At 37.8% G+C, this 23,934-nt stretch overlaps 6 protein-coding genes across 14 annotated transcripts; 4 read left to right on the forward strand and 2 right to left on the reverse strand.

Annotated features, from left to right (window-relative positions):
* Positions 1-1,697: 1,697 nt before the first annotated feature.
* LOC117621508 (lysine histidine transporter 1-like) lies at positions 1,698-6,086 on the forward strand. The gene is made up of 8 exons (XM_034352033.1): positions 1,698-1,965; positions 3,552-3,709; positions 3,814-4,197; positions 4,466-4,859; positions 4,968-5,073; positions 5,162-5,253; positions 5,361-5,429; positions 5,533-6,086. The coding sequence occupies exons 1-8, from the start codon at positions 1,918-1,920 to the stop codon at positions 5,629-5,631; spliced, it is 1,350 nt and encodes a 449-aa protein (XP_034207924.1). The 5' UTR covers positions 1,698-1,917; the 3' UTR covers positions 5,632-6,086.
* A 1,163-nt stretch (positions 6,087-7,249) lies between these two features.
* On the forward strand, positions 7,250-9,772 carry LOC117622460 (lysine histidine transporter 1-like). 3 transcript variants are annotated; one of them, XM_034353127.1, is made up of 8 exons: positions 7,250-7,454; positions 7,536-7,732; positions 7,960-8,343; positions 8,437-8,830; positions 8,976-9,081; positions 9,182-9,273; positions 9,387-9,455; positions 9,542-9,772. In XM_034353127.1, the coding sequence occupies exons 1-8, from the start codon at positions 7,401-7,403 to the stop codon at positions 9,638-9,640; spliced, it is 1,395 nt and encodes a 464-aa protein (XP_034209018.1). In that variant the 5' UTR covers positions 7,250-7,400; the 3' UTR covers positions 9,641-9,772. The 3 variants fall into 3 exon arrangements, with proteins under 3 accessions (XP_034209018.1, XP_034209020.1, XP_034209021.1); XM_034353129.1 differs by having other exon boundaries at positions 7,401-7,454; positions 7,545-7,732; XM_034353130.1 differs by having other exon boundaries at positions 7,401-7,436; positions 7,563-7,732.
* A 1,154-nt stretch (positions 9,773-10,926) lies between these two features.
* On the forward strand, positions 10,927-13,053 carry LOC117622587 (lysine histidine transporter 1-like). 2 transcript variants are annotated; one of them, XM_034353320.1, is made up of 8 exons: positions 10,927-10,980; positions 11,061-11,248; positions 11,370-11,753; positions 11,851-12,244; positions 12,394-12,499; positions 12,595-12,686; positions 12,797-12,865; positions 12,955-13,053. In XM_034353320.1, the coding sequence occupies exons 1-8, from the start codon at positions 10,927-10,929 to the stop codon at positions 13,051-13,053; spliced, it is 1,386 nt and encodes a 461-aa protein (XP_034209211.1). The 2 variants fall into 2 exon arrangements, with proteins under 2 accessions (XP_034209211.1, XP_034209212.1); XM_034353321.1 differs by having other exon boundaries at positions 10,927-10,962; positions 11,079-11,248.
* Positions 13,054-13,527: 474 nt separating this feature from the next.
* On the reverse strand, positions 13,528-14,672 carry LOC117621598 (TLC domain-containing protein At5g14285). Its single transcript, XM_034352168.1, has one exon. It carries the CDS (start codon positions 14,455-14,457, stop codon positions 13,717-13,719), a length of 741 nt encoding a protein of 246 aa, XP_034208059.1. The 5' UTR covers positions 14,458-14,672; the 3' UTR covers positions 13,528-13,716.
* Positions 14,673-14,853: 181 nt separating this feature from the next.
* Positions 14,854-19,935, reverse strand: LOC117621437 (transcription factor GTE8-like). 5 transcript variants are annotated; one of them, XM_034351905.1, is made up of 12 exons: positions 19,629-19,935; positions 18,017-19,258; positions 17,884-17,932; positions 17,652-17,771; positions 17,284-17,339; positions 17,048-17,117; positions 16,634-16,693; positions 15,994-16,074; positions 15,793-15,908; positions 15,614-15,680; positions 15,308-15,438; positions 14,913-15,215 (listed from the first exon to the last, which is right to left on the reverse strand). In XM_034351905.1, exons 2-12 carry the CDS (start codon positions 19,247-19,249, stop codon positions 14,943-14,945), a joined length of 2,256 nt encoding a protein of 751 aa, XP_034207796.1. In that variant the 5' UTR covers positions 19,250-19,258; positions 19,629-19,935; the 3' UTR covers positions 14,913-14,942. The 5 variants fall into 5 exon arrangements, with proteins under 5 accessions (XP_034207797.1, XP_034207796.1, XP_034207794.1 ...); XM_034351903.1 differs by having other exon boundaries at positions 17,652-17,783; XM_034351904.1 differs by having other exon boundaries at positions 17,652-17,783; positions 19,792-19,932.
* A 263-nt stretch (positions 19,936-20,198) lies between these two features.
* LOC117622146 (thymidylate kinase-like) lies at positions 20,199-23,863 on the forward strand. Of its 2 annotated transcripts, none has more exons than XM_034352718.1 (6): positions 20,199-20,351; positions 20,953-21,312; positions 22,123-22,234; positions 22,330-22,389; positions 22,857-22,961; positions 23,508-23,863. In XM_034352718.1, exons 2-6 carry the CDS (start codon positions 21,035-21,037, stop codon positions 23,622-23,624), a joined length of 672 nt encoding a protein of 223 aa, XP_034208609.1. In that variant the 5' UTR covers positions 20,199-20,351; positions 20,953-21,034; the 3' UTR covers positions 23,625-23,863. The 2 variants fall into 2 exon arrangements, with proteins under 2 accessions (XP_034208609.1, XP_034208610.1); XM_034352719.1 differs by having other exon boundaries at positions 21,025-21,312.
* The last annotated feature ends 71 nt before the right edge of the window (positions 23,864-23,934 follow it).

The following is a 23,934-nucleotide window of genomic DNA, read 5'->3' on the forward strand; positions in this document are numbered from 1 at the left end:
AAGGGGCCACTGACTAATAATATGGCTCGAATAATTTAAATATAAATAATATTATTACCATTTAGTATTGTTAATTAATAAGAAACGAAGACCATTAATAGCATATTCACATTGATTCAGCCAGTGAACAATGACCATCCATCACCACCAATATATATAATTGGATAAGAATAATATGAAGATAGAAAATTAAACATATTCTATATATCTTCATGTGAAGAATCAAATGGCCGACTCAAAAAGTAATTATCCAAAACTCTAAGCCCCTTTTTCCTAAAAAACACTCTTAGAGTCTTTTCTATTTTGAGGGGGGAGGAAGCCATTGTTCTTCCCCCCTCTCCCCTCTTCTCTTCCTCCTTTCACCTCTTCCCTTATTTTCAGAGACAAATAGTTTTCCCTATTTGTCTTAGTTTTGTTATGATTTTCATCCAACCATTACAGGCGGCTGCGGCTCAGCGTCGGATCTTCACCTGCATTTCGGCGTCGGATCTTCACCACCATCTTTTTTGCAATTTCTTTATGTTTGGAATAAGTTGTAGAGACTCTTTGGGTTGTCTGTGTAGTTTTCACCTCTCCTTTTGTGAAAGTTTTTCATCTCTCCTTTGTGAGAGCTTTTCATCTCTCCTTGGTGAGAGTTTTATTTGTATTGTTATGGCTTGGTTTTTTCAAGTTTTATCTCTTTTTTATTATTCTAAGTTTGCAATCTTAGTTGGGATGCCTATGCTAGAGTTTCTTCGATCTTGCCTTATCGTTAGTGGAGACATACTAGATTTTCTTAATTTTGATATTAGACTGCTCCATTATTGTAATAGCCCTTTTGTGGCTAGTTTGTATTGGCTTTTTGTGGTTAGTGACTTTTTTGACTGAATTATGAATGCAATCATAGAATTTCTCAAAAAAAAAAAGAAAAAAAGAAAAAAAGGAGAAGAATCAAATGGCCAAGAACGCGAGACGACAGATGGACACATAACATTATGGGAGCCATACAATAAAAGTTGGCAAGCTTAAGTGGTTCAATTGACCAACCAAGATCTATTGCATTCAGAATCGTCTAATTTTTAGATATTATCTTAAAGATTATCTCAGTAAAAAATTAGATATTTGAGGGATTCCTTGTTTACGGTAACATGTCTTTGGCTTCCTTGTTTACAGTAACATGTCTTTGGCTTCATGTGTAGTATAGATTAGAAAAACATAGGACTTTTAATTCTCAAAGAAAAGATATTCATGGGACGATTTGTGGCCAAAAAATTTATAATTAAAATGCTTCAACATAACGTTAAGAGTGCATTAAGTTTTGTATTAATTACTTGGTAAAAAATAAAAGAAACATATGAATGAATATCAGATGAATCATTCTAACTAAATCAAAAAGATTAATTAAAATTCTATTTGGATTAAGTTTTATATATTCTTTTCTGAAAAAAAAAAAAAGATTCATTGAATTGAACCTAAATTAGAGGTTGTATTAGGAATCTCTAAATTTATCCATCCAAATAGAATCTTATTATATAAAATGTGAACCTACGATCTGTATGTACTCTCCGATTGCGTGTTTGTGTTTGTGTTTCCACCTTCATTTTAATTATAAGCGATTTCCAGGTGGTTTCCTTGAAATTTCATCATTTTGTCTTTTTCATTGTATAAATAAAGTACTTTAGAAAGAAAAAAAAAATTGTGTTTGGAAAGTCAACCAAAAAGAAGCGTCTTAGCTTCTGAGAGGGCTCTTCTTCTTCACACCTCGGATGGAAGGGTAGTTTAGTCCAAATACTCACGTGGGACTTTGAGCGTTCTATATATATGATAGAAAGAGCACCTCGCTAATGTCTGTGCTGGTTTTTTTACCTTGTATTTTGTTCTCTCTCTTTCTCTCTTAGTTGCTTTTGTCGTGTATATCCTCGCCATTTTGTGCCGGCCATGGGAACCCAGGCTCCAACTGACCAGAACAATTATGCCTCCACAGATGTAAGTCTCTCTCTCTCTCTCTCTCTCTCTCTCTCTCTCTCACACTTTCGAAAGTTCCAAAATGTCGGGGCACTATGTTTTTAGCACATGTTTCGAAAGCTTGCTTTCTTTGTTTTTTTTCTTCGCTTGCTCTATGACATATATGATCTTGTTTTGAGAATTACACTAGACATGTGTTTGTTTCCCGAGAAACACAAGGGGGAAAGAAATAGAAAGTTTGATTGTATTATTAATGCTCTATTTGAATCCACCTTAATAAAGGAGGAAAATGGAAAATGCAGCAACATACATACATAATATCAGTCAAACAAACAGAAAGAAAGAGGCCTTTATAATTTCTCTTCGTATTCTCGCTTTGCAATTTCGTAGCCTTTCTCTCAGTTTCAGTCTGAGATGAGGTGTTGTGTTCTGGTGTTGTTTCAATCTCAGTTTCGTCACTATTTCACTCAATTTGGAGGAAAGTTCCCTGTTTCTATCCTAAACCCCTGCCCTCCGGCATCTCTTGTTTAATTTCCTGCATGTGTCATTCAGCTTTGAATTCCAAGGAGTTGACTAATATACTTCGATTCAGGACCACATAGATATAAATATAGATATAAATAGTCTTAGTGTTCTCATTATCAAACAAAATTCGGGAATGAAATAGTTTAATATGACCATAACATTTACCGGTTACGCGGTAAGGTGACTTCGTAAGAAACAAATTATGCACCCTTAAAATAAACTTTTCTTTTTGTATATTTATGTCCCAAGTACAAAGAGTTTTGGATAATATGTATTTATTTAAATGCCCGTTACTTCCTTGATGTCATGTCAATTTTTGTTTTCCTTTGCATGTTATCTCTTAAATTTTTAATTTGATGTGCTTTGACTCAACAACACACACACAATGAGATATTATTTGCAAATGAGGTCTTCATCCACTTGATTTTCCTTGTTTCCAAAATTGTACAGTATATTCCATCTTGCATTTAATTTCCTAGCCTTACACATGTCTTCCTTTGTTGGCAGTTTCCGTTTTCCAGTTGTCACAATTATAATTGTAAGGGTGGATTTTTAATTCAAAATACTTCTATTCGTACACGCAAGAAATAGGCACGTATTTAGGGGAAAAAATTGAATGGAAAATGGGCTATTGTACCGTTGACTTGGTCGTAATTAAGTAGTGCTGGGCCATGTGGATGTAGAATAGAGAGAGAATCTCTACAAAACAGTGTTATTTCCGTTATAAATAAGTTTTTTTTTAAATTTTAAATGGACCCTATGTTTGAAAAGAGTAGATACAACGTGTCCAAAGCTAATAGGACACTGCTTAGATACAGCTCACTCACAAGTTGACAAAATTCATCAAAGCCCTTTTTTCAACTTTTTAACTCTTTCCTGAAGATACGAACGGGATGCCCGGATACCAAATAATAAGATTCACTGGATATTTATTTCGAAAACACCCCCGTAAGTCCCTAGAATTCCAACTATACCAGTGGTGGTGCATCCAGCAGAAAAAATTCACATCACATGACAAATTATTGTAACAATTCATTTGGGTGACAAAATTTGTTGTTTAAGGAAACATGTTATGTTATCAGATTGAGGAAAAATTAGCGAAGCAGAAGGCGATAGATGATTGGCTTCCAATTACTTCTTCAAGGAATGCAAAATGGTGGTACTCAGCTTTCCACAATGTCACTGCCATGGTCGGAGCTGGTGTTCTCAGTCTCCCTTATGCCATGTCAGAACTTGGATGGTATGTTATGTTACTTGTAATTCAAGCTGGCTTAATTTTGTGTTATTATTATATTATTATTTTTTAATAAATAAACTAATGGTGTTAAAATAAAAATAAATCAGGGGTCCTGGTGTGGTGATTTTGGTGCTGTCATGGATCATCACATTGTACACTCTGTGGCAAATGGTGGAGATGCATGAGATGGTTCCTGGGAAGCGGTTTGATAGATACCACGAGTTGGGTCAATATGCCTTTGGTGAAAAGCTTGGTCTTTACATTGTGGTGCCTCAGCAGCTGGTTGTGGAAGTTGGTGTCAACATTGTTTATATGGTCACTGGAGGAAAATCACTGCAGAAGGTCCACAATTCTGTCTGCCCAGAATGTAAAAAGATCAAATTAACTTACTTCATCATGATCTTTGCTTCTGTTCACTTTGTCCTCTCCCACCTCCCCAACTTGAACTCCATTTCTGGTGTATCTTTGGCCGCAGCAGTCATGTCCTTGAGGTATATATAATTTCATTTAGGCTCTGTTTTGGGGTGCTTCTGGAGTGGCTAACAAATAACAATTGAAATATGTTTATGGGTCATTAAAACGCTTTTCTAGAAGCACTTGAATTTTCAACAAAATTTCAAAGTTGTTCTAATAAAAGCACTTATATAAACCACAAGTGCTTCCTATTGAAGTAGTCCTTAACAAGCCCTTAATTTGTTCTTAATTGAAATTAATTAATGTTTTGTTGAACTAATTTCTTCAATGTTTTAATGCTTGCAGTTACTCTACCATTGCTTGGGCAGCTTCAGTAAACAAGGGTGTGGTAGACAATGTTCAATATGGATATAAAGCCAAGTCTACATCAGGAACTGTGTTCAACTTCTTCAATGCCTTAGGGGAAGTGGCCTTTGCGTATGCCGGGCACAATGTGGTTCTGGAAATACAAGCAACAATTCCATCGACGCCGGAGAAGCCTTCCAAGGGACCCATGTGGAGAGGAGTCGTTGTTGCCTATATAGTTGTGGCTTTGTGCTACTTCCCAGTTGCTCTCATCGGCTATTATATATTTGGCAATTCAGTTGACGATAATATCCTCATGTCACTACAGAAACCTGTGTGGCTCATTGCAATGGCCAACATGTTTGTTGTCATCCATGTTATTGGAAGCTATCAGGTGAGTTTTAAACTCTCCAATTCCTTTTCTTTTCTTTTCAAAAGATTTTATTTTATTTTTTACCCACCATTAGTCTAACTTTGCTTCTGTGTGTATGTGGTAATGCAGATTTATGCAATGCCAGTGTTTGACATGATAGAAACTGTATTGGTAAAGAAGTTAAATTTCAGACCCACCAGAACGCTTCGCTTCATTACGCGCAATATATATGTCGGTAAGTACACTTTTCCTTAATTCCATCAAGTTAAGCCTCAGCTAAACTGAAGTTGGATGAATGAATTCTAATTGATATTTTATTGCAGCATTCACCATGTTCGTTGGTATTACCTTCCCTTTCTTCGGCGGTCTCCTTGGATTTTTCGGAGGATTTGCTTTTGCTCCAACAACATATTTCGTAAGCCCCACAGTTCTTTAGCAAAACGTTGCTTGCAAATTTTGATTCAATTTAATACTAGTCTGTAAATAAATTTCTCACATGAATGAACTTCTTAATATCTGCAGCTCCCTTGCATAATGTGGCTTGCCATCTACAAACCAAGAAGGTTCAGCTTGTCTTGGTGGTGTAACTATGTACGTTCCAATTTTTACATATACTTTATATTGTTCACAGTGTGCTCATTTGCTTTCACTTCTGTTTCAGTTGATCTTATACTTTTCACTTCATCAATTTCAGATTTGCATCTTTTTTGGTGTTCTTTTGATGGTCCTTTCACCTATTGGAGGATTGAGAACAATCATAATTGAAGCCAAGACCTACAAATTTTACTCATAAGTCATCAAGCCTTCCAGGCAGAATGCCTCGAAGGGTAGTAGGTTGCTGCAGGATGCATATGAAAACCCAAAAAAACAAAACAAAAGAAGAAAGAAGAAAGAATTTAGCTGTTGATGATGATGAAGAATTAATTAAGGACTATATACCTCAAGGGTCCTGCAATCATCGGAGAAAAATAAATAAGGTTGCTTTTGGAGAACACTTTGTAGATTGTGTTTCCGGGGAAAAGACTTTAAACCATGGGACCAAATTCAAGGAGCTCCCAAAAGAGCTCTACTGTTTCCTCTTCTCTTTTCTTTTTATGTGTTTTGTGGACGCATGTATATCATCTTAAATTAATTTCTTTTTTGTGTTTGTTTCTGCATTTTGAAGTGGATAGGTGTGAAATGTTAGCAGATTTTCAATACAGATTGATCTTATCCTATAATACATATCATGAGAAGAAATTTGAGCAATTATCCTCAGTGCAGTTACCCTTATTACCATACTTAATAGGGTTTGGATCCGCCAACCAAATTTGAGTAATTTGGTGAAACATTTTGGTCAGATATTAATGTCTGAATCTGATAGTTTGAAATCTCTGAAATCCTCTGTTTTGGGGTACATAAGATGCATGTGTAAATGCTCTTAACTCCCCGTACCCCGGTATATAATCTTCGATATGCTCTGTTTGTAATTTCAATTTTAAACTAGTTGGGGTCACTCAATAAAAAAAGAAAGTGATAATATTAAAAAATGGGCGTGAGCTGACAGCCTGACAGAGTATCATAATCCCAGCTTGACCTTGTAATCTTCTCTTTGGAGAGACCACCAGTCCACAAATGGCAGAAGGACCCTTGACTAGGTCGATTATATTAATGTACCATATGATATTATATGATATGAGATAGGCAGCAACAGGAATCATAAAGAAATTTGTCTTATGAGAAAAATGGGGAAGAATAGAATCTAATTAAGGTTTCTGCTCTTTAAGGGACAGCAAAAGGTAGTTTCTTTCTGTACATATTTTCAACTCATTGTTCTTCATAACCGTGTCCTTCAACTTTGTTTTGTGTTGTTTTATTAGCCAGAGTCATTGTGTCACTTACTCTTTGCAATAAGTGACATTACTTATAGGCTGGTGAAGTGAAATTGTTGTCAATTTACTACGGGTCCATTTGATAACCATTTTTTTGTTTCTAGTTTTAATCCAATAAGAAGATTATACAAAATTAAAATAATATCATCAACCTTTCAATTTTCTGTTGTCTATTATGACCAGAGTGAGCGTTCAACTCATGCTTCAAGCCAGTTTTTGAGGTGACTCGTAACTATGAAATTAGAAAGGGGAAAGACATATATAAGTCTGTGAAGAAAGTAATTTAAGAATTCTGTTGCTCTCTGTGCATGCATGAAACTAGAAAGAACCAGTTGTTGTTGTTGGTACTAAAATTCAAGGAGGGTCACTTTCTTTCCCCATCCAACCAGCATGAAAGCAAACAAAAGCGTAATATGAAATTTGTATTTCTATACTTTAAAAGTTTATTTCGCATTTATATGAAACTTGACAGGCCGAATAACATATTCCTTAGCGAAGGCTAGCAAACAAAAATATCAACTTCAAGTCCGCTAAGATTCTCTTGGACGGAGTTTTCTTGAGCTTGACATTCTGTCACCTCACCTCCGATAAATTATATGTTTCATCTTCCCATTCATGTTTATTTTCCATGCTCTAATTCCTGCCTGCAAGACTTGAATCCAAGCCTAGCTGCTAGCTACTCTCTGCATCCATGGGGGTTCAAGCTCCAACCGACCAAAACTCTTCCGTCCCCGTCTCCAGCAATGTAAGACTAGAGTTTGATTCATTTTTTTCAACCATTGGGTTGTGAGTTTGTTTAAGGATTAATAGTGGAATTGTGTACTAGAAATCACAGATAGACGAGCGACCCGAGAAGCAATCACAGATAGATGAACAACTAAAGAGGCAGAAGGAAATAGATGATTGGCTTCCAATCACTTCTTCAAGGAATGCAAAATGGTGGTACTCAGCTTTCCACAATGTCACTGCCATGGTTGGAGCTGGTGTTCTCAGTCTCCCTTATGCCATGTCCAATCTTGGATGGTATGTTTTACTCAAAACACCAATCTAAATTTTGTTTTTATGAATATGATCCAACTACCAACAAATTTCAAAAACAAAAACAAAAAAAAGTTTTAAATTGCTTGTTTTATTTATACAAGCAATGCTTGGGGGAGGGGGAATTTGAACACAGGGCCTCAGGTGCAAGAGTAATTCCTCTTAACCACTTGAGTTACAAGCCCCTTGCTAAATTGCTTGTTTAATTTCAGGGGTCCTGGTACTGTTATTCTGGTACTGTCGTGGGTGATCACCTTGTTCACTCTATGGCAAATGGTTGAGATGCATGAAATGGTTCCCGGAAAGAGGTTTGATAGGTACCATGAGCTGGGTCAACATGCCTTTGGTGAAAAGCTTGGACTTTGGATTGTGGTGCCCCAACAGCTGATATGCGAGGTTGGTGTGGACATTGTGTATATGGTCACAGGTGGAAAATCCCTGCAGAAGATCCATAAAATAGCTCGCAAAGACAAAGACCCAATCAAACTCACATACTTCATCATGATCTTTGCCTCTGCTCACTTTGTGCTCGCCCATCTCCCCAACTTTAACTCCATCTCTGGTGTTTCATTAGCTGCAGCAGTCATGTCATTAAGGTACAGCATTAAATAAATTAATCATCATATAAACACAAATTAGGAAACATAAGATTCTTAAACATTTTGTTGTTTGATTGATTGTGGTTGCAGTTACTCTACTATTGCATGGACGGCTTCCGTCCACAAGGGTGTTCAGCCAGATGTAGAATACGGGTATTTAGCTCACAGCACATCGGGAACGGTCTTCAACTTCTTCACTGCCTTGGGGGACGTAGCTTTTGCCTATGCAGGCCATAATGTGGTCTTGGAGATCCAAGCAACAATCCCTTCTTCTCCGGAGAAGCCATCGAAGAAGCCTATGTGGAGAGGAGTGGTGATTGCCTATATAGTCGTGGCCTTATGCTACTTTCCAGTTGCTTTCATTGGATATTACATTTTTGGCAACAAAGTTGAGGACAACATCCTCATCTCCTTGGAGAAACCTGAATGGCTTATCATAACAGCAAACATGTTTGTTGTCATCCATGTCATTGGGAGTTATCAGGTGTGTTTTACTTCTTCTTTCCAATCTGCCAAGCTATCTATACTGGAAAGTTCAGATTCTGAACTTCAGATCATGCTCCAGTCTTGGTAAGTTTGCAGTTAGATTTTGATAAATTCTTATTGGGTTTTGCTTTGTCTTGTTGCAGCTATATGCAATGCCAGTATTTGACATGATAGAAACCTTGTTGGTAAAGAAACTCCATTTTAGACCCACTACAATGCTTCGCTTCATTTCCCGGAACACTTATGTCGGTAAGTAGTTCATCCCCTCATCCAGGAGAGAGAGACAAAGAGCAGTGCAATCACTCACCAGAGTGTATATTTAATCATGCGCCTGTGTTACTGATTTCAGCATTCACAATGTTCGTTGGCATTACTTTTCCCTTCTTTGGTGGTCTTCTAGGATTCTTTGGAGGATTTGCCTTTTCCCCAACAACATACTTTGTAAGTCTCCTAGTATCAGTCTCTTTATTTGTTGTCAAATTTAAAGTTGAAGTTTGAAGTTTTAAAAAAAAAACCACCATTGATCGCGTCATCCATTCGATTTCATTCTTCAGCTCCCTTGCATTATGTGGCTTACCGTCAAGAAACCAAGGAAGTTTAGCCTATCTTGGGTTGTTAACTGGGTACGTATGTTTTTCAAGCTTGAATAAATATCTCTGCTTTAAAAACAGGACCAGCTCCATTTCTAAATTGGCTTCATTAATTTCAGATTTGCATTACACTGGGTGTTCTGCTGATGATCCTATCACCTATTGGAGGGTTAAGGAATATCATACTTCAAGCCAAGACCTACAAATTCTACAATTAGTATACAAGCTTGGCACATGCACAAGCAGGTTTTACCCTGAAATTCAATGCATATAGATGCAATGCAACCATATGTAACAAATAAGTACATGAAGACATACGAAAATAGGGTTGTTCAATCTGGTTTGTAAGGAGGTGCTGACGGAGTTACTCAGAACAAAACTTATTATGCAGGCTCTTCTTCTCAGGGTTTATTTTTGGGCGTTCTATGTGTATCTCATGAATGTATTGTCATTTATTTTTGGTGAAGGTATTGCCATTTAATTTCAGCATCAATGAAATAGATCTGTTGACTATTGCTGGTGATACTTGAAGTAGAACGGAGTCACAGACTCACAGATAACAGATTTCAGATTGAACCACTACAGTAGAGAAACAAGGAAATACATTCTCTCTCTTATCAAAGGCATAATTTTGAGATCCACGTATCTCTCATACTTTTCAGACTGAAGTGAATATAAAAATACGTTTTCTTTTTGTTTGTCTCGGCTCTTTCAGGGACAGCAAAAGGCAGGTTTCTTCTGTAAATATTTCTTCAACTCATTGAAACTCTTCTTCTCCATAACTGTGCCCAGCAACTTTGTTTTATGTTGTTTTATTAGCTGATTCATCGTATCACTTACTCTTTGCAAGTAGTGACCTGTTTTTATAGGCTGGTCAAGTCAAATTGTTGTGAATTTACTACATTTAGTTTTAATCCAATCAGAAGATTTTGTTACAAGATTCCGGTTAATCACAGCTATATACACTTTCTGTTGTCTATTATGACCAGAGTGAGAGTTCAACTCATGCTTCAAGCCAGTTTTTGAGGTTACTTGTAACTATGAAATTAGAAACGGGAAATACTTGAGAGAAGGAAATATAAAAGTCCGTGAAGAAATTAATTTAAGAATTCTGTTGCCTTCTGTACATGCATCATGCATGAAACTTGAAATTGTCAGTATGCAGAAACTAGAAAGAAAGAACCAGTTGTTGGTAATAAAATAGGAGGATCACTTTCTTAACCCAACCAGCATCAAAACAAACATAAGCATAATATGAAATTTGTATTTTTAAGGTTTATTTAGCATTTGGATGAAACTTTGACAGGCCGAATAACATATTCCTTAGAGAAGGCTAGCAAACAAAAATATCAACTTCAAATCCGTTCAGACTCACTTTGGTGGAGTTTTCTCGAGCTTGACATTCTGTCACCTCACCTAAGATAAATTATATGTTTCATCTTCCCATTCATGTTTATTTTCCATACTCTAAGCCAAGCCTAGCTGCTAGTTAGTCTCTGCATCCATGGGGGTTCAAGCTCCAACCGACCAAAACTCTTCCGTCCCCGTCCCCAGCAACGTAAGCCTAGAGTTTGAATCATTTTTATCAACCATTGGATTGTGAATTAGTTTAAAGGATTTGTGTACGTTAAATCACAGATAGACGAGCAACTGGAGAAGCAATCACAGATAGATGAACAACTAAAGAGGCAGAAGGAAATAGATGATTGGCTTCCAATCACTTCTTCAAGGAATGCAAAATGGTGGTACTCTGCTTTCCACAATGTCAATGCCATGGTTGGAGCTGGTGTCTTAAGTCTTCCCTTTGCCATGTCTAATCTTGGATGGTATGTTTTACTCAAAACACCACATCCAAATTTGTATCCTTTTATGAATATGATCCAACTACCAAAACATTTCATAAACAAAAAGAAAAAAATAAGTTTTTAATTGCTTGTTTAATTTCAGGGGTCCTGGTATTGTAATTCTGGTACTGTCATGGGTGATCACCTTGTTCACTCTATGGCAAATGGTTGAGATGCATGAAATGGTTCCTGGAAAGAGGTTTGATAGGTACCATGAGCTAGGTCAACATGCCTTCGGTGAAAAGCTTGGCCTTTGGATTGTGGTGCCTCAACAGCTGATTTGTGAAGTTGGTGTGGACATTGTGTATATGGTAACAGGTGGAAAATCCCTGCAGAAGATCCATATAATAGCTCGCAAAGACAAAGACCCAATCAAACTTACCTACTTCATCATGATCTTTGCCTCTGCTCAATTTGTCCTCTCCCATCTCCCCAACTTTAACTCCATCTCTGGAATTTCATTAGCTGCAGCAGTCATGTCTTTAAGGTACAACATTATATAAATTAATCAACATATAAACCCAAATTAGGAAACATAAGATTCTTAAACATACTGTTGTTTGATTGATTGTGGTTGCATGCAGTTACTCTACTATTGCATGCACGGCTTCAATCCACAAGGGTGTTCAGCCAGGTGTAGAATACGGGTATTTAGCTCAGAGCACATCGGGAACGGCCTTCAACTTCTTCACTGCCTTGGGGGACATTGCTTTTGCCTATTCAGGCCATAATGTAGTCTTGGAGATACAAGCAATAATCCCTTCTTCGCCGGAGAAGCCGTCGAAGAAGCCTATGTGGAGGGGAGTGGTGATCGCCTATATAGTCGTGGCCTTGTGCTACTTTCCTGTTGCTTTTATTGGTTATTATACTTTTGGCAACAAAGTTGATGACAACATCCTCATCTCCTTGGAGAAACCTGAATGGCTCATCATAACAGCAAACATGTTTGTTGTCATCCACGTTATTGGGGGTTATCAGGTGTGTGTGTGTGTGTGTGTGTGTGTTTTACTTCTTCTTTGCTGTCTGCCTAGCTATCTATACTCCAGTATAGATCAAGATCTGGTCTTGGTAAGTTTGCAATTGGGTTTTGAATGTTGGGTTTTGCTTTGTCTTGTTGCAATTTGCAGTTATTTGCAATGCCAGTATTTGACATGATTGAATCCTTGTTGGTAAAGAAACTCCATTTTAGACCCACTACAAGGCTTCGCTTCATTACCCGGAACACTTATGTCGGTAAGTAGTTCATCCCCTCATCGAGGAGAGTGAGACTAAGAGCAATGTAATCACTCACCAGAGTATGTTAATCATTCATGTGTTACTGATTTCAGCATTCACAATGTTGGTCGGCATTACTTTTCCCTTCTTTGGTGGTCTTCTGGGATTCTTTGGAGGATTTGCGTTTTCCCCAACAACATACTTTGTAAGTTTCCTAGTCTCTGCCTCTTTATTTGTGGTCAAGTTGAAGTTGAAGTTTAAAGTTTAAAAATTAACAACTACTGATGGCGTTGTCCGTTTGATTTCATTCCTCAGCTCCCTTGCGTTATATGGCTCATTATCAAGAAACCAAGGAAGTTTAGCCTGTCTTGGTTTGTTAACTGGGTACGTATGTTTTTCAAGCTCCATGTCTAAATATTTATGCTTTAAAGGCAGGACCAGCTCCATTTCTAAATTGGCTTCATTAATTTCAGATTTGCATTACATTGGGTGTTCTGCTGATGATCCTATCACCCATTGGAGGGTTAAGGAATATCATACTTAAAGCCAAGAACTACAAATTCTACGATTAACAAACTTTTTCGGCATCAATGAAATAGATCTGTTGATTATTGCTGGTGATACTTGAAGAAGAACAGAGTCATAATTTCGAGATTGACATGTCGGCTAAAAAACCAAACTGAAATGAATATAAAAATGCGTTCTATTTTTGTTTGTTTGTTTTTTTGGGTTAGGACAGTCAAGTTGAATGTCCATAAGAATATTGAAGAAGAAAGAAAGCTCTCAAATTTTGGGCAAGGTAGCTGCATCGGTTCAACTCCAACCTATATAAAAACCATGGTGGTTGCCCTGTTTTCAACTTAGAATAATTGAGACATCTCTGTTTCTCTGTCAGATTACCAAATTTATTAGGCAGCATTGCATTTTGAACAATAAACAAAGCAGCTCATTACTCACACACCTCTTTCACCATCCATTGTATAGCAACAAAGACAACAACTTCGGATTCAAGGAAACACATGAACTCATTCCATGCAAAAACTCAATTAGAAGAAGAAAGAAAAGGACTTTGATTGAGAAATGATTGATCAAAGATACAGAGTTACATTTTGCAAATTGTTTACATATATCACCAGTAGTAAGTAGTAGCCAACCCAAATTGTTATTAAGCTTGAGAATCAGAGACTCAAAGTTTAATTTCAAAATGTTCCCTCTAATCAAATCTCTACTTGGTTTTATCTTGTTTTCTTTTCCAAGTTGCCAGTCCTTGCTCTAAACAACTCAACCCAAAGATTCGAAATCCACAAAATGCTAACAGAGATAGCTGACATTACCACCACAATCCAAGAAACCCAAACCCACCTCGGAATCAAACCATCAGCCTCACCGCCTACATAAAACGCACCCATTCGGTACACGAAATACGGACCCACCAATCCCCGCACAATCGAATACAACACGTAAAAAGGAGGAGACAAAAGATCATACACCTTAGCTGCAAATTCCAAGTCCCTTCTCCGAGCGTTCGCGAGCGTCCACACGTTCTGGCACAAGCTGGTGACCTCGGCCAGGATCAGAAGAGAGAGAATGGCGAATGCGCCGTGGGACGCCACGTATCGGCAGGTGAGGAAGACGAAAAGCGTGGCCAAGTGGTGGCCGATGAAGAGGACGTCACTGGGGAAGAAGACGATGTAGTGGAGAAGATCGGTGAGGAAGTAGGCGACGCTGTAATCGAGAACGGTGTTCTGGAAGCGGGTGTTTTGGGAGGCGAAGCCGGTGGCCGGGTCGGCGAGTATGGCGTAAGTGGATAAGAAGACGGCGGGGGTGCCGTGGGCGAGGGAAATTAGGCAGCTGGAGGCTTCGGGTCGGATCTTAGGGCTCCAAGTACGGAAGACGATGAAGTAGGCAATGAGGTAGACGACGAAGAACATGGGGAAGAAGATGAGGAGGCATGGGATTGGGTTTTGGGTTTCCATTTGAACTGAAACACGAAACCCTCCCTTTGAATCTTTGACCAAGATTACGGGAACGAAATAGGCGTTTTATACTTGGAGATTACGACTGTCTGACTGACTATGTTTGACATTGAGAAAATCGAGTAAGAAAGTTCAAAAAGGATTTGGTGAAGTTTTGGAAACGAAAAGCAAGGGAAGACGAAACGACATAAGTAAATGAAACCTCTTCCTCATTGGGCTGCGTTTTTATTTTTTTTATGAGCTTCATCAAATTCATTGGGCTTTGATGGGCCCCTGCGACATCTATCTATTCTATTCTTTCATTTTTATATAATATTGCAGCAGTCAAAGAAAAATCATTTACCAAAAAGCATACACAACCAATTGCGCAGACAAATTTTTTTTTTTATTTTTTTATTTTTTATATATCCTTTTTTCGCATCAAAACATTCTTTTTTTTCCCTTTTGCTCCTTGGTTCGTTCATGAATACAAAAGCAGCAGCTGTTTAATCAATTTCTCCCTCCTCTATATCATTTACAGGACTTGGAACACTAGCAGCAGGCTCAATTTCTTCCTCCTCTTCATCGTCTTTTATGTACAAGCCAAGTTGTTCCAGAGGGTTACTTCCACCAAACCTAAAACCGCCTAAGCCATCCTGCGAGTGATCTGGGCTTGTTTCATCTACAGAGCTTGGTAACTGCTCCACAGGGGCAGTTCTTAGCATTTCCAGATCTTGAAGAAACTGAGAGTTCTCATTGATTTCAACCGTCTTTTCTATCTGTAGTACACATGGCATCAAATGTCCCAATAAATATCCACACAAATTAAAGGGATCTATTTCTGCAACATAAGGAGGGTGCGACGATTTACCTGCAGCAATGCCTGCCGTGCTGCTTCTCTCTCAAGCTCCCTCTTCCTTTTAGCCTCTGCTGCAGCTTCTGCTTCAGCTCGCCTTCGAGCATCCTCGGCCGCCTTGGCTTCTGCTTGTAACCGTGCTTTTTCTGCTTATATATTGGCAACATAATCAGCTGCTAGATCTCAACAAAAATTTCAGTTTAATAAACCGGGAGATGCCTATGAATTATCAACCCAGCATTGCAAACCATACATACACACGCACACACTAAGGAATTGATGTAAACCACTAAGTATAACTTTAAACGTAAAGATCACGACCTTTCTTCTGTTGCAATTCAAGTTCCTCCCTCTCCTGCCGCAATTTCTCAGGATCTCCTTTGTCACCCTGATCTCAGCCAGATCAAATTGCACCGGATCACATCCAGAGTAGAAAATACTTGCAAAATGGATACATACAAACATGGTAAGTATACAAGTAGCCTGAATCTGTAACCCACCTGATTAAGTGTTTTCTCTCGAGCTCTTAAAATGGTATCAGCAAAACGATTCTTCAATAGAGCAGCCCTGTACTGCTTCTCAGGGGAGACCGGCCTCTCTGTGGGAGCACTGTCCCCTAAGTTTTTTTGAGAGATGAACAATGAGATACTACCACAAACCCACGTCATAAGTTTTTGTTTTTTTTAAACGCTTAGTCTTACCATCCTGACAACAATCTGACTCCACAGGACTTGGCTTCTGCTGGGAACTTTGTTCAACTTGATCCAACCCACTATCAGACTCTGCAAGATCCCATGGATTAGAAATATTAATCATCAATAAGAAATTCAAAATTCAAAATTCATATGCACAATCATTTCAGAGAAGTGTAGGCCATGTCTATAGGAGAGTACAACCAAGATGGTTGTTAAAATCATTGACAGTCCCCAAATGAACTAAATTTATTCCCCATCTACAAGATAAATATAATAATCAATTATCGGATTGCAGCACATGGTATCATGTTTATTAGACATGAAAGAAACCATAGACAGATCAAATGCATCTGGCAACAGAAAACAAGATATGCTCTTCCAAACACTTCCATCTCTATTTTAAGCAGGAAGGTACTTCTTCTCTATTTATGACCCTGCTTTAATTAGATTTCCTACTGCTTTAGAGGCTTAAGCTCTACACATAAAAGCCTTCTGCAGGAATAAGTGGCAGGCTTCGATATTTTTAAATACAACAGAGTTTTGTCTTTCTTATCCTTTTCCCCTATTTTCTTCTTAGTGAAAGAACTTTTTTTTAAAAATTCTCTGTTGAGAAATCCGATAGAAAGGTTGTGCCCTTGTTTCCCACCTCTCTGTCCACTACTGTATGAGGTAAGGGGTCTTTGTTGGAGAAAACTGCCATTTGATTCTGTAGTGTTAAAAAATTTGAGATCACATAAGCAATATTACTCAAAAGACATCTTCGAAACTAAAGCAATATTACTCATTTATTAAACACAATCATTAAATGGTGATATCCAAGCTAATTCTACCATAGATGGTGTCCAGGAAGTGTACCCTGCCCAGGACATTGTCAAAGGATTCCCTAATATTTTCTACAATCATGTACTCTATTTTCTACACACCCTGTGTTTCTCTTTTATGGTTTTTCAAGGAATGGAAACTGTATACCAAAATTATTTCTATGCAACATACCAAAATTATTTCTATGCAACACCTAGCGAATGGAAGGAGGAATGTGATTTTATTTAAAAATACTCACGATTTCCTTCAAGGCGACTATCAATTGTCTTTTCATCTAACTGAGCTCCAGAACCTACAGTTTCTGGTACCTGAAGAAGAATTAAGTATGACATCGGGTCCACCAGTCAAACCACCAACAATACACTACTGTACCATACAAAATCAATAGCACAGCACAACAACCATTCATCATGAGAAAAGCAATTTTGATTTATGTATTTAACATAAATTGTCACACAGCTTAGATGCATTTACCGGACTTGAGGCCTTAGCATCATCACATTCACTCTCAGAACTGCTAGAATCTGAATCTGCGAAGCATACATAAGATACAAAATTGTTTAGTGTTTATGAATTCACAAACAGATAGAATTCACATTACTCTTTCACCAGCATAAATAACTCTTTGTTTTTCCTCCATTCAATTAAAAGTCAAACATCATATAATTGAAGGCATGAAAGCAGAGAAATAAAAGCTTGCTCTAACAAGCTCTACTCCAGTGAAGAAAAGGGAAATCATTACCAAAACTCTGAAAGACCTCAAACAAGGACGAATAGTCAAGAAACAAAACATATGAGGGACCTAACCAAAGAAAGACCACAACAGAACAAACTCAATTTACCGCTGGAGCTGCTTGAGCTGATGCCTTTACTAATTTTATAGCCTGTATCCTTTTCTATCTCCACAGGAGGATAGCTTGAGACAGGAGGCTCATTTCCACCAATATCAACATCCTCATCGGCTGGGTCATTCCCTAGAAATGCACATACGTGAGAGGCAAAAACAAAGTGTTTCATACGTCCTAAAACTGAAGTCGGAATTTATATATGCAAGGAGATGAAGATGAATATGACCTTTGCATGGCTGCATGGATGAATTGCTCAACCCTGATTCGTTCAAAAGCTGCAATAATAATGAAAACAATGTATGCTTCAGGCATATATAATCTAATTTGAATCCAGGAAGAAGGTGAGGTCGAGCTAATACCTCTATTGAACAAGGTTCAGCCCTCACATGGTTCTTTTGTTTCTCTTGCAAATGCTCATTTAAAAGCTTCCTCAATGTGAACAAGGTATCATCACTTAGATCATCAACATCAATCTCAATCTCATCCTCTTCAGAGTCCTTTCCATTTGAACAATTTTCCCTCAAGAAATCAATGATGAATAAAGGTATTTCTCCATGCAAAGACTCCAAATCTCTGCTGAGATTATGTTTCTCCTCCTTTGTCATTACCTGCTTAGCAGGCTCAGACTTGACTTCATGGTGCAGTGACGTGATCATCCTCTTTTTCGCGGGGGGCAGTGGCTTAGGAGTTTCTACCGCTTCATGAGGACCAGATTTAGCTGGTGGTGGTTGGCAATCAGCCTTTGGCAGTTTTTTCTCAATGGTTTTCCACCTGACTTCAAAAAATTTACTAAGAGTATCAGCCATGACATAGACATCATTTGTTGGTGGATTGTAGGTCATAGCATTGGTGAAGGTAGTCCTGACATCAGCAGCAAACTCCAATGGGCTTGAATAAGATCCTGAAGCTATCTTGGTCTTTACCGTACCCAAATCCATTGGATGCTTGATGACAGTGAAATAATCCGGAATCTTCAACTTCACCACATCAACAGGGGTATTGAAAACCCAAGAAAATTGATGGGACATTAACCGTTTCAATAGTGTCTCGCATTGTTTCATCAGAATCACACTAGCAGTGCTAGGTGCTGAAGCCTGATTCACTGACTCAACCCGGCCGGAAGTGCCTGGATTCCATGCCTGTGCTTTTGATGCTACAGGATTCAGTTTTTTCCCCTGCCCAGTTAAGGCTGATGACTTACGGAGATTTTCAATATGAGGCCCATTCCGGCCATTGTTGCAGCTGAGGATGTCACTAGAAGAGGACACTGTAACACCATTGGTTCTATGCATTTCAACTTTCTTCTGAAGTATTCGAATCTGTTCAAGTTCCATTCTCAACCTATGTAGCAAATCTTTCCTTTCGGAGGACAACATGTTTGACAGGGGGAGAACTTCTATAGGCACACCAAAACTGTCGCGTTTACTAGAATTCAAACTAATACATTTCCTTGTTGGAGCACTTGAATCCTCAGAGGCAGTAATTTCAGCATCAATTCGTCCAGAGCTACCAGAGCCCTCGCATTCACCAGCCTGCTCAAAAGCACCACCATAATACCCTCCCCGTCCAGGATTCTTGTTCTTCTTGGCCATCGCACTGTTCTTTATAACAGAACAAAAAGGGGTCAGTCTGGTTGCTTAGGAAGGAGCAATAATGCCCATTTTCGAGGAAACAAAACAGACTAAGAAGAAAGCTTAGTACAGATAGTTTCATTTAAGAAACTTACAAAAACTAAATAATCAAAACGAATAAATAAAAAAAAAACAGAAGAAGAAGCACAAATCACCAAGTTTAAAAACAGTAATTTCAAATCTTGGGTAAATTCCAAAGCTCAATCTTTACACTCCAAGTATACAACTCTAGAATTGAATTAAAACCCTAATCTTGAACAGCAACCAACTCGACAAAGTTCAACCATATAAAACATAAATCTTCCAAAATTTAAAGTGACCGAAAACCCTAGAAAAATACCAGGAGCTATTGCTTAGCTGCCCAATTGAGTTCCAAAGCCCTCTTGCGATCAAAGTTACACAATCTTCTCCGCGAGGATAAATCAAGGTTCAGAATTCTAGAGAATTAAGATAGAGAAGCTGAGAAGGGTAGAGAGTACACAGTGACTGAAGCCTTAAAAAACCTTAGAATTGAACGCTGTCCGGATCACGACCCGTACCGCCCGAAACGACTAAGAAGAGGACCTTCAACAATGAGCTTTCTTTGTTTCCCACAGAAGAGCAAAGCCCACGACTTGGCTCTCGCCAGCCAGTCCCTACTTCAAAAATAATAAAAAGAAAATAAAAAAGAGTTTTAAAAAAAACGACACTGCCTTGACTGTTAAGCCTTCTCTTTTAAATCTCGGTTAAAACAGATGTCGGCCCTTGGATAACTGCTATACAAGATATTTTGCGATTTCAGCCGTCCGATCTGACCTTAGCGGTTATGCTAATGACAAACTCATTAGTGTGTGATTAATTAGGACAAATAACAATTTACACTTTATAATTTACCACAGAAACAAAATATATAAACCCTCAGTCCAGCTCTCTTGCTCTCTTCCTCAACCGGCGGCGTACTTACTGGCCGGAAACAGTAAGTTCCTAGCTTAGGGTTCTTTTTTAAGCCATTTTTGTTTAGACAATCTGATCACAGAGAAGAGTAAATAACTTTTTTGAGAAGAAGATAACCAAATCGCTCAAGGTAAGCTTTCCCGCTTTTTTATTTTTACTATTTCAATTTTGCTATAGAATTATGGAACACCACCGGAATTGGATTTTGTCAATTTTGCGTATAAATATTGGTGATTTGATTTGAGCAAATAACGTGTCTTTAAGATGAGCCAATGTCAAGCCAAGTTTACAATTATCAAAAGCGTCAGTGTCTGCCCATAAGTTTTTTGGTGAATTCTTTCTTTTTTTTTTCTTTTTTTCTTTTTTTTTTCCAGTTTTTTGGTGAAGTAAGGGATATGACCCATACTTCTTATCTCACATTTGGCAAGGCTTTGTAAGAATTCTTAACTCTTGATCTTCATACATTTTTATTTACTTGTTTCCTGGAGATACTTCGCTGTGTCAGTTTGGATTGCTGAGAAAAATGAGGAAAAGGAAGAGGATTCAAACATAAAATTAGTGTCCTTTTGGTTCGTTGAGTTTTTAAGCCAAAAAGATTTCGTTTTTTTGCGGTGGATTTTTATGTCCTGAAATTCTATACTTCTGCATTTTCTCAAAAATAAATAAAAAAGATGGTATGTTTCAGAAATGGTCGAGATTGATTTAAGTATAGAGTGCATTTGCTTCTCTAGGAATTTTGGAGCAGGAGCAGTGCGAAGGTCATTGAACTTTCAATTAAACTTTCCCCACAAGTTTTTTATCAGGAGGATTCGGATGGAAAATAGTAATCACAACTGTAGCCTAAGAGGTGGCAAAGAGGATTCAAGAGGTGCCTTGGTTGTTCTGGAAGGCTTGGATCGTTGTGGCAAGACTACGCAGTCTACTAGACTAGTTGCAAACTTGGAGAGGTTAGGGCATTCAGCTGAATTGTGGCGGTTTCCTGACAGAACGACAAGTGTTGGGCAAATGATATCTTCTTATCTTTCCAACAAATCCCAACTGGATGATCATACAATCCATCTACTCTTTAGTGCCAACCGTTGGGAGAAGAGGTTTGTTGTGTTATTCTTTGCAATATGATATACTCTGTTTCTGAGCTTTTCCATAATAGGACAGATATTGCACTTGTTCTGATTGTTGTTTTAGTTTTTAACTTACGTCATGGGAATGCAATGATTGAGTTGTGTAAAAATCTGGTTTGAGTTGAGAAACAAATGCAGCATAGTGATCAATAAAATATGTTAATGAAATCATAAGCACATATGTAAGCAGTGAAGGTAACTTCAGTTTTATGGCTAGTGAGGAAACAAGTGATTGATATTTTTGTTTCTGTAGGCTTCTAGTCTGTACGGGCATCCAAAACAATTGTTTTACAGGTCCTGGTGCTGGTTTACATCAAATTTAACAATAACCTCATGTATTCCACAGTTATATTTCTCAGCTCCCTGAATGAGACCGATATATGGTTGCAGGATGTTATTTCAACAACGCATACTTTAGAAAAGATAAATTTTGAGGTGTTTCCATGTTATGTTTAGCTTACAAGTTAAACTGAACCATCTAAACCATCTAATGATTAAGTGCAGAGTACAAATATAAAGCTCGGTATCATGTTTGCTTAGGTTTTCATCATGTGGCATGGTTCTCTTAGGCAGTGCTTTATAAAAGATGGGGAATAACTTATGAGGGGGGGAAAATCCATGTCCCTTGTTGTATGGCATAATCATTGGCTTGTTAATTTGTTGAATCCCTATTTTGATTACTATAAGAGTGTGTGCACTTCAATGTTTCCTGAAATCATTTCTTGGATGAAGAATGAGGTGGTCACAAATCAGTGTACTAAATCTGTAATGTTTATGCAGATCATTGATGGAAAGCAAATTGAAAAGTGGAATCACCCTTGTTGTTGACCGTTACTCTTATTCAGGGGTGGCCTTTTCATCTGCCAAAGGACTTGATATTGAATGGTGTAAGGTGGTGAAATGCTGCTTTTTTTTTTATTTTACCCCTAATGATGTTTATCTTCTCTATCTGATGGAATTTAAAAACAACGAAGTATTCTTTTCCAGGCTCCAGAGATTGGGTTATTGGCTCCAGATCTTTTAGTGTACCTTGACATACCACCTGAAGTAAGTAGTCATTCTAATGTTTGCATTGAGGGAAGAAAAACACGAAGACTTAACCCATATTTTGCAATTTTGGATGTTGGAGTGTTAATTTTCTGTGTAATTATATATCTAATTTTGAACATGGTTAAGGACTTAATTTCCTCTTTTATTGCTTGTTACTTATATGGTCCGACATATCTTCCGCGACATAATTTTTCACAGTTAATAGCTTATATGTTCTGACATATCCTCAAAAGAAATTTCCTAGATAAGCATCAATTTTGCAGAGTTAATAGCATCTCGAAATAAAGAACCAATATGTATTGTTGGCCCCTTATGACTAACTGCTGATATTTTAAGGTGCTTATGCCATGCCGATATATATTGTTTATGAAAAGGATCAAATGGGCCTTAGTATTGTGAGGATTTTGAAAATTATACGGAAGTAGTAATCTTTTCCCCTATTGAACTGAAATTATAATTGTCAGAAAGCTGCTGAAAGAGGAGGCTACGGAGGTGAGAGATATGAGCAGCTTGAGTTTCAAAAGAAGGTTGGCCAAAACTATCAGGTCCTCCGTGGTCCCACTTGGAAGGTAGTTCATTCATCCATTCTTAAATTGCGATAAAGAACTCAGAGATTGGCTTACAGTTATGATGCAATTTTTAACGCAACTTTTAATTTGGTACTAGAAAGAACAGTTTTGAATCTATTTTTCCTGTGGTGGCAGTTAAATAGAAAATTGAATGGTTGTTCATAAAAAAAGAATAAAATGAAGTGACTCAGACAAGAGCATAGATGGAGGTGTAATGCCAAACCCAATTTCTTTTCCTGATATCACATTTTCTTCTGTTTTCCGACAAACGCTAATTTGAAATATATAACATCTATGCTGGCCGGACTGCCATTATCTGATGATTGTGTACACATTTTATGTTGAAGTGATGCTGTAAGTTGGTAGTAATTTTATATTAACCAAATTCAGGCTCATTGCAGTACCTGTTCAAACTTTAATCATGAAACAACTAAGCCTAGCCTGCAACACTGTCAAAAAAACCTTTGGTTTGCATTTGAAGCAAATTTTTTTTTTTTCTGGTGAGTTGAGTTACTTGGATATCGTAATTCTTTTTGCCTGATGCAGATCATAGATGCTTGTTCGCCGATGGAGGACATTGAGGAACATTTGCAAGAGATGGTATTGGATTGTGTAAAAACATGCCAAGAAGGGAAACCCCTCTCATGTCTCTGGTCTTGTTAATTTTCTTGGGGAGACGCATGCATCTTTACCAGGGTTGAATGCATGTATACTAGTGAGCTATGCCGATTGTTATCTTTCGAGTATTTCATCTCTGATTGTAACTTGATAAATCTTGCATTTCAAAATTAGATTCAGTTTTTCTTATCCATTAACACCAAAACAGGGCTTATCTTATTACTGGATCACACTAAGCTTTTGACTGAAATAGATGAGATTGCAAATTTGCTTGCTTGAATGAATTTGATTGTAAACGTGACAGTTTTTGGTGAAGGAACTACAAATTTAGCCATGAGGACACTCATATAAACTA

Source organism: Prunus dulcis, chromosome 3 (genome assembly GCF_902201215.1).
Source record: "Prunus dulcis chromosome 3, ALMONDv2, whole genome shotgun sequence".
NCBI classification, from domain to species: domain Eukaryota; kingdom Viridiplantae; phylum Streptophyta; class Magnoliopsida; order Rosales; family Rosaceae; genus Prunus; species Prunus dulcis.